General features: G+C 30.5%; 1 protein-coding gene across 8 annotated transcripts in view; it reads left to right on the plus strand.

Moving 5' to 3' along the window:
• LOC128177174 (ankyrin repeat and death domain-containing protein 1A-like) overlaps nt 1–776 on the plus strand; it is a 28,372-nt gene extending 27,596 nt beyond the window's left edge. For all 8 annotated transcript variants that reach the window (XM_052843758.1, XM_052843757.1, XM_052843762.1 and 5 more), the window contains one exon: nt 498–776. In XM_052843758.1, the coding sequence (XP_052699718.1) occupies nt 498–568 (71 nt within the window). In that variant the 3' untranslated portion in view covers nt 569–776. The remainder of the gene's footprint in view (nt 1–497) is intronic.
• Nucleotides 777–13,753: the final 12,977 nt, after the last annotated feature.

Here is a 13,753-nt window from a genome sequence, read left to right on the forward strand (position 1 = left end):
AAAACTAGTATTAACTTAAAAGGCGTGACATGTACTCTCAGAAATAACTGAGAAAAGGATAAGGAACGCCCTGTGTATTTTGATTAGGATTAAATATACTGTGGAATCATTTTTTCGTGGGTGTCAATCTTCGTAGGTAGCCAAATTTTTCCTGGTTCGTGGGGACGTAATTTCGCTGGTAGTGTAATCAGGGTAATTTTAATGAATATTAAACAAACGATTGTGTATAGGTTCTTGGGGATGTAAATTCGTGGGCATGGGTTACCAACGAAAGCCGCGAACATTGATCCCCCACGAACAATGATGATTCCACAGTGATATCTTTTTCAAATTTTTGAACATACACACCATCAGAATAGTCTAAAGGCAGAACAAAGGCTAAAGATATCTTAATCTAAGTAAATACATTGTACAAATATGATATCCTGAAAAAAAAGTAATTGAATGCGAAACTCAAAAAAAAAAATGTTATTTATTAGCCTATTCATTTTTTTCAGAGCAAATCAGGCGGCGGGCGGATTTTCGGCGAGAGAAATTCTGTATGAATTCTTTGTGCTCTATAACTTGATCCCAATTTGTGTTCAAAGTGAAGGTGGACAACTTTAAGAATAATTTGACGATTCAACTTGGTGCTAAAAAAAGTGATTGATTTATGTTGAATACATTTTCATGGATATTATCAATAAGCTTTTTTTTATATCTTTGTGGGATTTACAAAGGTAATTTCCCTCTTTTGCAACATTGTTTTTATACAAATAAATGTTCAATAAACTAGATTATTTTTGTTCTTACTGGTCAAGTGTTTTAATTGAACAAAATTGCATTATCAAAACTTGTAATAAACAACCTCGAAATTTCTTTCTATATAGCATATTGGTAACCGATATGTAACAAGGTATCGATTTTGTACTGTTACGCGTTCCCTGTGACGTCAAAGAACACATCATGCTTTAGCAAGACCCTCTACCAATTGTGTATTTTATATCCTAATAGCTATTGTAAAGGATTATTTGGTCAATTCTATAGTTTTATACACACCTAGAAATAGCTTTCCTATCAAATTGTTAATAGTCATTCATATTAAAATAATCAAGATAAGCAGATTATATGAATAAAAAAGACATTATGCTCTGTTCGTAGCTTTCTAAACAATTCGTATTTTCACTTTATTCACATAACGTTAGGAAAACACTGTTTTTTTCTTTTTTAATGCCGAGAATGGTTATCTTGGCCTACAATCTTATAAAAATAAAACTTGTAAATTCGATTTTACAAGTCTACTATTAATCAGTTTTGGTAATCAATATAAAAAGCTAGAGCATTTCGAATTATTGACAAAATTTGAATGTCAGAAGTCTCGTCACAAGCAAGATACAAGTCATATAAAGAGCTTATTATTCTTATACTTTATAAATATTTAATATGTAAACAGAATTTGTGCCACAAAAAAGGGACATGCCTCGTTTGGGTGTTATAAACAATGTTTTGTACAAAAAATTAAATAAATTACTCAATAAACATGACCGTTAAAATAAAAATTTCAACCATGATAGATAAGAATTATATAAATCAAATAGGCGAAAATATACGCAATTATAGATAAATACTATGATTTTCAAAAAAAAATTCAATGGACTAACTAGGGAAAAAAATATTGTATGTGAGTCGTCCATATGGATAGAAAGTTCTATAGTTATTGAATCCAATATTTAGATTCAAAAAACTATTGTAACTAGATCCAAATCTAGGTAAAATATTATTGTGAAAACTAGTTAGACAAAAAAGTTTGATTTCTCTTTTGCATTAAAAAGAAGACTGTTTGTGGGGGGTTTTATGATGACTAAGAATAAATCTATTAAAGGAGTAATCTAAGATACAATTAATACCTCAAGGCATATAGAAAAACACGGGGATTTTTTTAACTTTTCCTAATACTTGTAAAAACTTAACAATTTACAGATTTCCTGGTTTGCAATGACACAGCTCTGAAGAGAAAGCCCTTACGAAGTATCAGCCATATTGGCACTGCTTTTGTCTGACGTTTTATTTTCATAAAAAAAGATTTATATTTGGTTCATGCTCCAATTATGGATTAACGTAAAGACGAAGACATCAATCAAAATTGGGAAAACATGTCTACTTTCTATTTTAAACACAAAACTCAAACATCGATTGGGAGTTTAACCTTGTCCTTTTCGCCATAATATTTCTGATTTTCTGTTCATATTGTATGTTGCAATCACTTCTATCTTTTGCCTTAAAAGTCATTTAACAGGACACTATTAATAAATTTATGAAGACATTCATGTACAGCATTGTTCCTATGTTCATGCATTCATACAATTTGATTATTTTTCAATGTTATGCTGGAAGTAGCTTTTTCTTCTATGTCTTTCCTATATCATTTAATATGTCATAATTTGACGACTTTTAGAACAAATGCACATACTTTGGGTAAGAAGTAAGATTAAAATTGTTGAAAAAGAAAATATTCAAGATATCTTCCATGACACATTTTCATTTTTACTCGGAAAAAAAATCACAGGAACGAAAATAGAATTCTTAAGGATAGTTATAATGTATTTTGTTGACATCTTTATCATTCGGAGGTTACTCGGAATACCTAGCACTATTAGTCAACGCTAACATCCGGGTACATTCCATGTTGTTTGCCATGCAAATGTGTAGAGGAGGCTTTCAATACAGAAAACCCTGACATAATTCATTTTAGTGGATGAACAGAGCTTGGGCACAAAGGTTTATATGATTATCATAATAATAAGCAGAAACTTGGAACGTCTCTTAGTTTTTGTATTTATATTTATTTGTAGTTTATTTTGTAACCTTTTTTAATCATTGTGAATTTTATATGTAAACATATTGTTTGTTTACGAAACTGTTACTATGAAACCATGTTTTCGTTTCAATAAATACTAATGATTATGATTCATAATCATAATCGGTTAAATTTGTAAGGAAATACTATAAACATGGTATTTTTGGAAAGTGATTCTTTTTGTATCAAAAAAGGTGGTTTTAAATTCATGAATCACACAACATTTGATATGTTAAAAGAAAACCTAATCCTTGTTTTATGGCAAAATGTTGAGTTTTTAGGCATGTTAAAATGCAACAATTTCAGAAAATTGCTAGTTTTCTTTGTCTCTTACAGCAATTCCCCGGTATCCGTGTGATTTCATTATTAGGCAAAGCCATTGCGTCGGTGGCAGCTAGCTTGCGAAACTACATTTACAGACTAGCAGCATTCACTATCAAAATAACACTAGCATCGCAACAACAGCAATTATGAGATCCAACGTGTGATGTCCCCTATCATTTAGATATCATTAAAAATACGGTCCAAGGAAATCATTGTTTGATTATACAGCTTGCAGATACAAATAGTGTGTAAAATATTTGATGGATTGTGCGTTATCTGGGGGTTTTCTTTCGTGAAATCTGGGCAAATAAACCATAATTTGTCTTGATATTCGGCATCTCAATTAGAGACCTCATAGTAATTTTCAAAAGAACTGCATGTTATGACACTCCTTGGAGCCCCTATACAGGTTACAGGAGATGCTATGCAGCGTTTGTCACTGGAAGGAACACGAATCGATTACCTTATTTGATTGAGTTCTATTTTGAAGAATGAAAAATGTTTCAACATAACTTCACTGCATATGCCTGCTGGCACCTTACAGTAATTTTAAAGAATAATTGTTTGACAAATGACAATTGCAACATCTCAGAGCGAGAACTCTTCCTGCACAATGAAAATATCCAGGTGTGGATGCATAAATTTCAATCTTTGGAAATAATTGCACGTATATGAATTTGAAAAAGGAACATTTCTCGTTTGGGTGTTTACAAAACCTTCCCAAATAAAAATTCATGGCCAAAAAAATTCAAAAGTAACTTGGTTGTTTAAAACAATATTTTAAGAAACATAAAAACTTGCACGCCATTTTATCTACAGGAATAATTAAAAAGAAATACATTTTGTATACTTAATTTTCCTTTAGAATAAGATTAGATAATAAATAAACAATTTTGAGTATTTTTTTTCAAACTTTACCTGAACGGTCTTAGAAAGAAGCAATAGATATACAGCCGGAGTACTATATTAAACTCTTTATGGATCAGGATGCTTGTGATACATGTATTCAGTGAGTTTTAATGAAATACATAAAGCGAATAATTAATTTGACAATAATAATTCAATTTCTATTTGAAACGTGCTACTTGATTTTTTATACTTGTAAACTATTAGTATTTTGCATTCGTCAAAAGGACATAGTACCCAAAATATAATAAATCGCATGACGCGTCGTAAATATGCTGTATGATTTAATAATTTAAAAGAGAACAGATCGCATTTTTTTCTCTTCTTATCGAAAGGAAAAAAACCGGAAACTAATTAGGACTACTAAAAAAGAATTTAATTAAACTGGGACGGAAAATTATTAGTCCCCTACCGGTTTTCACCGGAGGGGACTGTAGCTTTCCTCTGCGTCCATCAGTCCGTCTGTCCGTCCGTCGGTCCGTCTGTCTGTCCCACTTCAGTTTTCCACATTTTTTTTCTTTATGCGTTTGAGGAATAATATGATATTTGCTGAACAGCTTTAAAATGTCAAACTACAGATCAAGTTTACACTTTTGTAGCGTCTGGTTGACATATTTTCGAGAAAATTAATTTTTTGTATTCCAGTTTTTTAATGTTCGAGTTCGATATTCTGCATGACAGTGCATTATTTTCACAATTTCCACAAACCGGTAGGGGACGTGTATTGCTTATGAAATACTCTCAGAATGCTTGTTTAAAAAGCTTTGTTGATAGAGCTAAATGGCCGTGGCAAACTTTAGACTTTATTAATCTCCTGCGAAGAAGAGCTCTGTATAAAAATCTATAAACATTTTCAAATTCTATATAAAAAAAAATATTTCAGTAGATCTGCTGAATACTTTGGTAAAAATACAGCCTCCAAAAATAAATGAAACATTTCAAAACTCTGATAAACTCGATCATCAATGATACTAATAGATTCACAACAGGTTTCTGACACCTTGTACAATATAGTGTTCAAATTTCTACATTAAGGGTAAGTAAAGAAAGATACCTGAGATTAATACAACCACTTACATGTAGATGTATGTGAATCAGTTCATAAGCCATCCTCGAGTTTAAATACTGGTTTGCCGTGGGTTCAGAATTTCATTAGATTCATTATTCATCAGAAAGGCATTTATATGTATAACAAGCAAAAATTATTCAAGATTGTTGTTACATGTAGTTACATATTTCTATGAGTTACTTTTCCAATTTTTACAATGGCAAACTGTTCCCCAATAACCTTGTTCCGTATGGAAAATTAACGTCAAATTATCTTGAGTAAATCAAATACAAAGATCATTAGTCAAGAACTGTCTGTATTGCTTCAATCTCAATTACTGAAAAAATTAAATATATTCAGTTTTTAAGTTTTAAGTAACTTTTTACAGTCTATCTCTCTCTCTCTCTCTCTCTCTCTCTCTCTCTCTCTCTCTCTCTCTCTCTCATATCAGGAATTAAGTTAACAGCTCCATTAACATATAGGTCATTAGTTTCAAAACATTTCACTGTCTTCAAGGTATACTTATAACATGTTCCTAGACACTTTGATTTTATCAATGCTACATCCATAGCTTGAATACAAAGTAAAATTAATTATCTATGGACTGTTTTAAGTTTAATCAATATAAATTTTGTTATTGAAGCTAACGGACTTAAAGTTTTTGGCAACCTTTTTTATGTAACTTTCTGATCTTTACTATATTATATTAAAGTACTTGTAATGCTTGCTACCTTCATAACAGTTTGCCCATACCAGCACATATACACATGTATCAGTAAATTATATCTTTCCTAATGACACGACAGTTTGCCCTCGTGTAGCACAAAATTTCTAATGGTTCCTTGTTGCGTGTTTTACTTTTACCAGAAACTTCTTGGTGTATCATTCTATCATAAGGCAAGGTTCATTTGTGTTGAAATATCAAACCGTTTATCCTCAATCACCTTATAATATCATGTGGGCCCCCGATAACAATCTTTGGGTGCTTGGAACGAAGCCAGAATACATTTAAGGTTTAATGGCCACAATTGCACGAAACTTGGTGCACAGGCCTGTCATTTCGGTTCCAACTTGATGGCATTCAAGAACAAAACAAAATTTTAAATCCCGGAGTTGCAAATTTGAATGAATAATTGTATACCTACATTTTACAAGAGTACATGATGCTTGGGCACTAAATTACATCACCCAAATGTAATGTAAAAAATGGGCTAAAATTGGCTTTAAGCAGGTAATATATTACCAGCAAGCCACTTAAATATCAATAATCAAAGAGTAAAAGAAGCGATTTCTGCCTAATTTTGACAAAATTCATACATCATTTTCGTGCAACTGTCAAGTTTTCATATTTATAACTTTTTTCGTCAGCGGCATTCAACAATGACATTTGTGGTCGCCTTTAGGCTTATATAATGATAGGGTTTATGTTCATTGGAATATGGTTACTCTCTGTAATAATTATAAAAAGAGGTTAAACTACGTTGCATGAAGCATCTGAAATCAGTTATCTTATCTAATTTTTTGAATATAATTCTGTTTCAAAATTCCAAATCCGCAATTTTTGTGCCATCTAAATGATTTATTATTAAAATCTTTAAGTGGGCATGATGAACTTTATTTACGCGATGTACTTTGTTCGTCACCGTACGAAAATTTAGCGTATCAAAAAAAAAAGATGTAATATAAAAATATTTTCAGTGGGATTTTTTATATGTCCTTTCATTTACAATAAACGCTTTCAATTTTGTTTCTCAAATTGCAGATATATTAGAAAACCATGTGCTCGCGATCACGTCTAGTCCTTTTTTTATGGTATGAGGACCTCAAGCTTTAATTATTTTCATAAAACCAAGCATAAAGATCAAATATATACGCATTATATCATGACTACAAAAATATCGATAATTGTTTTAAGCAATGAGGACTATTGTCGTCTTTATATTTCGTTCTATAGCTAACATTATGTTAATTATTTCTTATTCGGTTTGGTTATAGTAAGAGACTTTTTATGATTTGGTTGCAGAAAAATGTTTTTTAACTAATTGTTTGATACATCAGAAATATCATTAACTTCATAGGTATAGTCCACATGCTCATGAGGTAACCTTCATTGATAAAAGGGGTTTTATTATGACTTTTCAAGACAACATATAATTCAAAATACTGAAAATTTTATTTAAATGTTATCTGATTTAATGAAAAAAAAAATAACAATAAAATTGGATTCTATTATTTTGTGTGTTGGGGGCGGCTTTTCAAAAATATTTTAACATACGTCTTAAACTATTATTCTTAAAGCCATCAGCACATGTATGCACTTTACGCAATGGTTTTTCTACTTTTGCTTAGTTCAGCAGTATGCCTGTGCTTAACAAAACGGGTAGTTTAACAAAAATATAAATGGACCTTCTTAACCCTGTAAATTAGTCTACGACTGATGAGATTGATTTAAACGACGTACATACTATTTTACAAAACAGGGTGCCAAAGAACTGTCTAACCCTTTGTTTTCCATCAAACTTTGAGAGATAGCTACTTTGTGTACGTGTGTTTAGAAACCTAACTATGAAAACTAAGAAAATGTGTCTATGAGTATTAGAATACTATATGGACTTTATAAATCTTTGATACAATGTAACTAAATTAAACTAAAATCCATCTTTATCCAAGCGAAAGACCTATCGTTTTGTTTTCTCTATACAAAATAACGATAAACCATATATTATATTTTCAATGTATCTTTGAGAGTAAACGTTCCTTAACCTGATAATCCTGATTTGTAGTATTGTTTCCTTCAAATTTACTTTATATTCTTGCAATAAAAACTATTTCGAACTCAAACCAATTACCCAGAATATCAGACTTTGCTCACATGATTAGTTTCTTTGATTTGCGTTAATTAAATCTGTTTTATTCTCATTTTCGTTTGATGAAAATAAAGTAACTTGTTTGTTCTTTAGATGGTTTTATCATTATTTAGGATTTTGTAAAACGCACAGGTGCAATGGTACATAAATAACAATAACTCTACAGACACAAACCCTCTTTGAAAAAAATTCACTGTCCATTTTATAAAAAAAAACTGCATTACTGTTATGAGTTTTATATGTATATACATATTTAAAAAAAAGATGTATAATTTATGTATAACCGACCACATAAAGGCAGACAGCTGTGCATTTCTGCAGAGCTATTGTAAACAAAACTTTTCAACCAGACGCTTTGTCCACGCAATGTTTTGAAGATTTTGCAGTAAACAAATGTCTGGTTGAACTTGACATTTGCAAAGAATTTTTGGTGAAAATATATTCATGCTGTTTGCATTTTCAAAAACACAAACACACACATGTACATATATGCTTTCCATGGCTATGATTTAAAGAGAAAATAGCTATGACATACTCAAAAGTACATTTTAGGGCATTTTATTTTAAGGTCCGATTAATATTTATTTCTCTTTCCTGTGAAGAAAGCTAAAGTGGACTAGATTTTAATTATAACCTGTAGCAAATATTTTCACACTCATGGTAATTGTGATGATTAATGGTTCCAAACCTAGTCCTAATCAATTCAAACACGGTGCATTAAAGTTAAAGACTGCAAAATCAGTAATTTTGGAAGGCGACACAACAATTGTTACGGAGAATCCTCGATCAATTTTTATTGAAGGTTAAATAAAAATACTTTTATCACGTTAAATCCTTATGAAATTTTCCTGTTTTAACATAAAAAAGAATTTCATACAATGCATATTCTCAGCCAAAGAAATATATTTAGTATTTGTATTTTTGTTTTTAAAAAAAGCTGTTCTATGTATTGCAACCCTTCTATCAAAGTCAGCGATTTGTTCATTTTCCTGACATTGATTTCTTTGAGATGTGTTGACTCTCCCCCAGCACTGGTCAGCCATAATGCATAACGGATGTTCTAACAAGAAGTGTTAAAAATTCTTTGCCATAACTTAAGGTGGCTCACCACATCTTGAAATAGTTTTTTCAGATCAGCAAAAAACTATTTGATAATGAAATATAGCATTATGCATAAGAGGTTTTTAAGTCAAATAGCAAATAATACACAATCTTGGATTTTAAAAATGGTTTTTAAAATTTATTTCGGTAGATAAACCAAAAAAAAATAAATAAACAAAAACCTCAGGCGGATTCGAACTCATAATATGCGTTTCAGAATCCCGATACTTTAATTACTGAGGTACATGTGTGGTGATATGCAACCAAACCGATTGACACAAATTTAACAACACTTTTAAATCGCGATTTTGTGACTTAGTGTCTTTAAAAGAATAAATCTTAATGAAATAAAGTACCTTGATAAAGTAACGAGTGTGGCCTAGTTAACGAACATTCATAGAAACTTTTATGATGTATTCTAAAATATACATACAGCGCTTAGCGGTTTTCTACACGGGAAATAAAAAGTCGTTCATTTCATCCATCAACGCAAACTTACGTCGAATATTGGGAAGGAATCGAAATCTGCCTTCTCTAGGTAATTATTTAATCTGCGTAGAATCAATTTTGTTCGTATACATTTGTATGTACAAAGTATACGGAATAACTTCCTGATCTGTCTGGCCGTCAGGAATAAAACGTAGCTGTAGCTATGAAACAAACTAACTAAAGAGAAAAAAAGAAAACTAGGTTTTTATTCGTTGGGAATATGGTACCGTAGCTTGAATTTCACTTATATGTTGCACGGCGGGTGTGACCGGTCAGCAGAGGATGCTCAATCCTCCCTACATCCAATGTAATGGAGGTCCGTGTTTGCTCAAGGTTTGTATTTTGACCATCATAAACAAACCAAATCATCAGCGTTTCGTTTTTGCCCTATTTTGACATTTTCCCGATATTGACATTTACATCGATTATGACATGCCTAATTGTGACAAGGAACAAAAGGTGGGTGTGACCGGTCAGCAGAGGATGTTCACTCCTCCTAGGCACCTGATCCTACCTCTATCTTTTTGGAGGTTCGTGTTGCTCTGCTTTGAATTTTTATTTCGTTTTATGGAATTTTGATATGGTTGACGGTTTGATATGGTCATTTTTTCTTTCATTTACTTTTGCAATTAGATATTTATGGTTTTCAAGTTGATATTTGGGGTTATCTGTTCCTTCATACTAGTATTCGAATTAATTTTAAAGATACGTCTCAGTAAAAAAAAAATTATTATGGAACAAATTGAAATGTTGAAATAATGGGTAACAAAGCATTTGTTCTATAAAATTTTGTTGAGCCGTTATTTAATGTAATGTTTTATCACTTTCAAAAAGCAAAACAAAGAAGAAGCAAACTTAAAAAACTCTAGAATCTCAGTATGTACAAGAATCGCTTGGGAAGCTGGCGTTGAATCCATTAGAAAATAAAACATTTCATACTTAATTTGCATAGTAGTATTCAATGAATCAATTTGGAAGAAGTGTAAACGGTAATTTCAACCCCACAACTGTAACAAAAATAGTTTCTCATGACATGTTTCTTAGCATGTTACACTGTATGTATTGTTCATGTAATATAGGGTTGTTGAAAATATTTTGTATATTGGAATTAACTTTTTGCTATAGCTGTTCTTGCTGCAATTAATGAATAAAAAGGGTTCAAAATTAAAGTTTGTTTTAATTTTTAATCAAAATGCGATAGTGTTATCAATGCACATGCATGTCTTATTAAAAATGCGCAATATACACTTAGTTGTATTTATAAAGAGAGGGTTTTTGATTCGGCATTCAAAGTTCATCAAAATTAGGACACTTTCATTGATTAAGTTAAAAAAAACAATCTACAGTGGTTATATAGCTCTTATTTATTTATGCTTTTTGAATTTTAAATCATGCTAAAAATGATGAAATATGTGCTTTTAGATATATTGTTTCAGAAATGCATTTCAAAATTAATTTTGCTGTATTAAATATAAAGTAAGATTACCATCATAAAGATCATAATCTCAATATTTTAGGAGGGAAGTCAAATTTTTTTCATTGTCAATTATTTAGTAAATATAGCATTTATGTATTACAATTGATGATATAATTACTGATATGTACCTCAAAAATTTGAGTAAACTAATCGTAGAGCTCAGTTCCCAAAAAAGAAATAAATGCAATTTTCAGCGCACAGAACCTTGCTCTTGTTTTTTGCCTACTTATCTCATTTTTTCCTAACGCATTCTGTACCCAATCATTTTATGAACACACCATCATTAGCTAGCCTTGTATACGAAATAGAGTTGTTTGGTTTACAAAGTTAATTCTGAATTTGGATGTGAGTATATTATATATATCATTTTCCGGGATTTGTGTTGGTGTTAACTTACTAGGTAAAGTGATATATTAAGTAGATAAGTGTTAATTTTGATATCAACTATAAAAATAATATATGTTGGCTGATAAGTCAAAATATTGTATTGCGTAAATTGCAGGTTTTGGGGTTGTTTTTTTTTTTTTTTTTTTTTTTTTTTTTTTGCTTGCGAGGAACTGTTGCTCTGTTGCCTATCAACCAACAAATTCCCACAGAGCTAGAGCTACATATATGCAGCTATGAATGATAGGAAAAAACTGTAATATTATATAGAAAACTATCAACTTTATTTGAATAGCTTATTGAAGTTCACTTTATACACCAGCATTTCATATCAATAAATTTTAAGCGTTTTTATTACAAACTAAATATTATCTTTATTTCTAATTCTAAAATATTTTAAAATTATTTATTAGATATATATTGAGATTCATTCTTTTTGTATTCTTATTGTCCTTAATTAGATGAAGTAAAATTTATAAGAAAAGTTTGATACCTAATCCAAGCAATATTTTAATTATTTTGCATAAATGTACATACATTTACAATCGATGGTTGTTCCAAAAATGCGTAGACAAACAGTGTTATCCAATCAATAAAAGACACAGAAAGATGAAACTTGAGCCAAAAAGAAATAAAGTTGTTTGCATTAAAGTTATGTGTTGATATCCAATATCGTATGAGATTAGATTCGTAACATGAAAGCATACTTCACCATAAATTCAACTTTGGGCGCCATGACAAAAACGAAAAGTTAAATAAGCATATAGTAAAGAAAATCGCGATGAAAAGTAATCTTGTAATAAAAAAAAAAGAAAGAAAAACCGTAGGTAAATTTGATAACTGTTCTTTTTTTCGATGCAATAACTATTTTGGCTATAACGCCTTTCTAAAAGATTTTATAGCGCATTATGAGACAAGTTGAAGTCTTAATGCGTAGTAAAATAGCGAATTATCTAATAAAAGTTTGTACAGATCTTGAAACAGATATTCTAGGGCTTTTTAAAAGTGAATAAAATGAACAAACTGGCTTAGAAATACCTAAGTGATTATAAAGTCAAGCATCAAAGATAATATTCAGACGAGTATTCTGACATCAAGCGAAAAAAGAAGCCCCACTTATAGAAATGGAAGAAAAAATGCCGAACGACACTTATCGGGAAAACAGACGTTAAACAATAAGAAATGCAGGACAAGTATGAACCTGTTAATTGTTTGTACTTATGAATTAAAAAAAAGAAATATATAGCAAATGTGCAAGCTGGGTACATGTCTAAAAAGTTCATGTTATGTTCAAAAATTAAACGTAAATGTTAAAGAAAACGATATGAAAGGTTTAGCAACGATGTAAAGACTGGAACTTTTCGACATTCCAAATTTTGCCGCGGGGCAAAACTTGAGCTTTGGGATATTGCTTGTCAAAGGATCATGGAACAAAACATAGAAGTCTATTGAAATAAACAGAATTTCAGATATGTATTTTGTCTTCGCTATTTTGGGACAACCCTCGTATATCTCTTTAACGACAGTAAATAACACACACCTTTGTACATGAATAAAATTGAATGCATAATCGATTACAGATAATCATCTTGAAAAATTGAAGTCATAACATCGATACTATAAACTTAGGATTGAAACAATTATTCCATTTTCTTGTAAATTATTTTCTTTTATCAAATATTCTAAAACGTTTTATTTAAAATTAAAAAGAAATTAATTTTTTATTTTGATATTAAAATATCTTGCTTAATTAAAGGTTTTGACGTGAAATAATACATGTATGTCTCTATGTAAAATAATGATTCAAATGTTTGGGTTTTTCCGACGAAAAGTCATTTACAGCTTTCTTAACTTATGTGATTTATTATCAAAATCTATATTTTGAATGTTTCTATAATATAAATTGCATTTGTTTTGACATACTAGTATTGCCAGGCATATTTTTTCAAGCGGATACAAAATCAAAAAGTGCTTTATTGAATAGTTCTGCAAAACCTAGTCACTTTTCCGTCTCTATACATCTTACCAGATTAGCAGTGCTACAAATCAAAGGTATTCAATGATTTTCAAATAACTTGTTCCAACAATAAATCGTTTACTTTAAGTCATGGTTAATCCACCATTTTCCCAAAGCCAGAAAATATGAATGAAAATATTCTGAAAATAGTAAAATTTGTTATGGATACGACAAACCATTTAACCAATCAATTTTTCTAGCTGTCATGGGTTTATTTGGGTTGTATGGTATTATGTTTACGGCAAACTAGAAAGGGGGAAACTTTTCTATTAGGGTAGAACGTGGTCTCCGGTTGGTAATTATC

Source organism: Crassostrea angulata, chromosome 3, assembly GCF_025612915.1.
Source record: "Crassostrea angulata isolate pt1a10 chromosome 3, ASM2561291v2, whole genome shotgun sequence".
Taxonomy (NCBI): domain Eukaryota; kingdom Metazoa; phylum Mollusca; class Bivalvia; order Ostreida; family Ostreidae; genus Magallana; species Magallana angulata.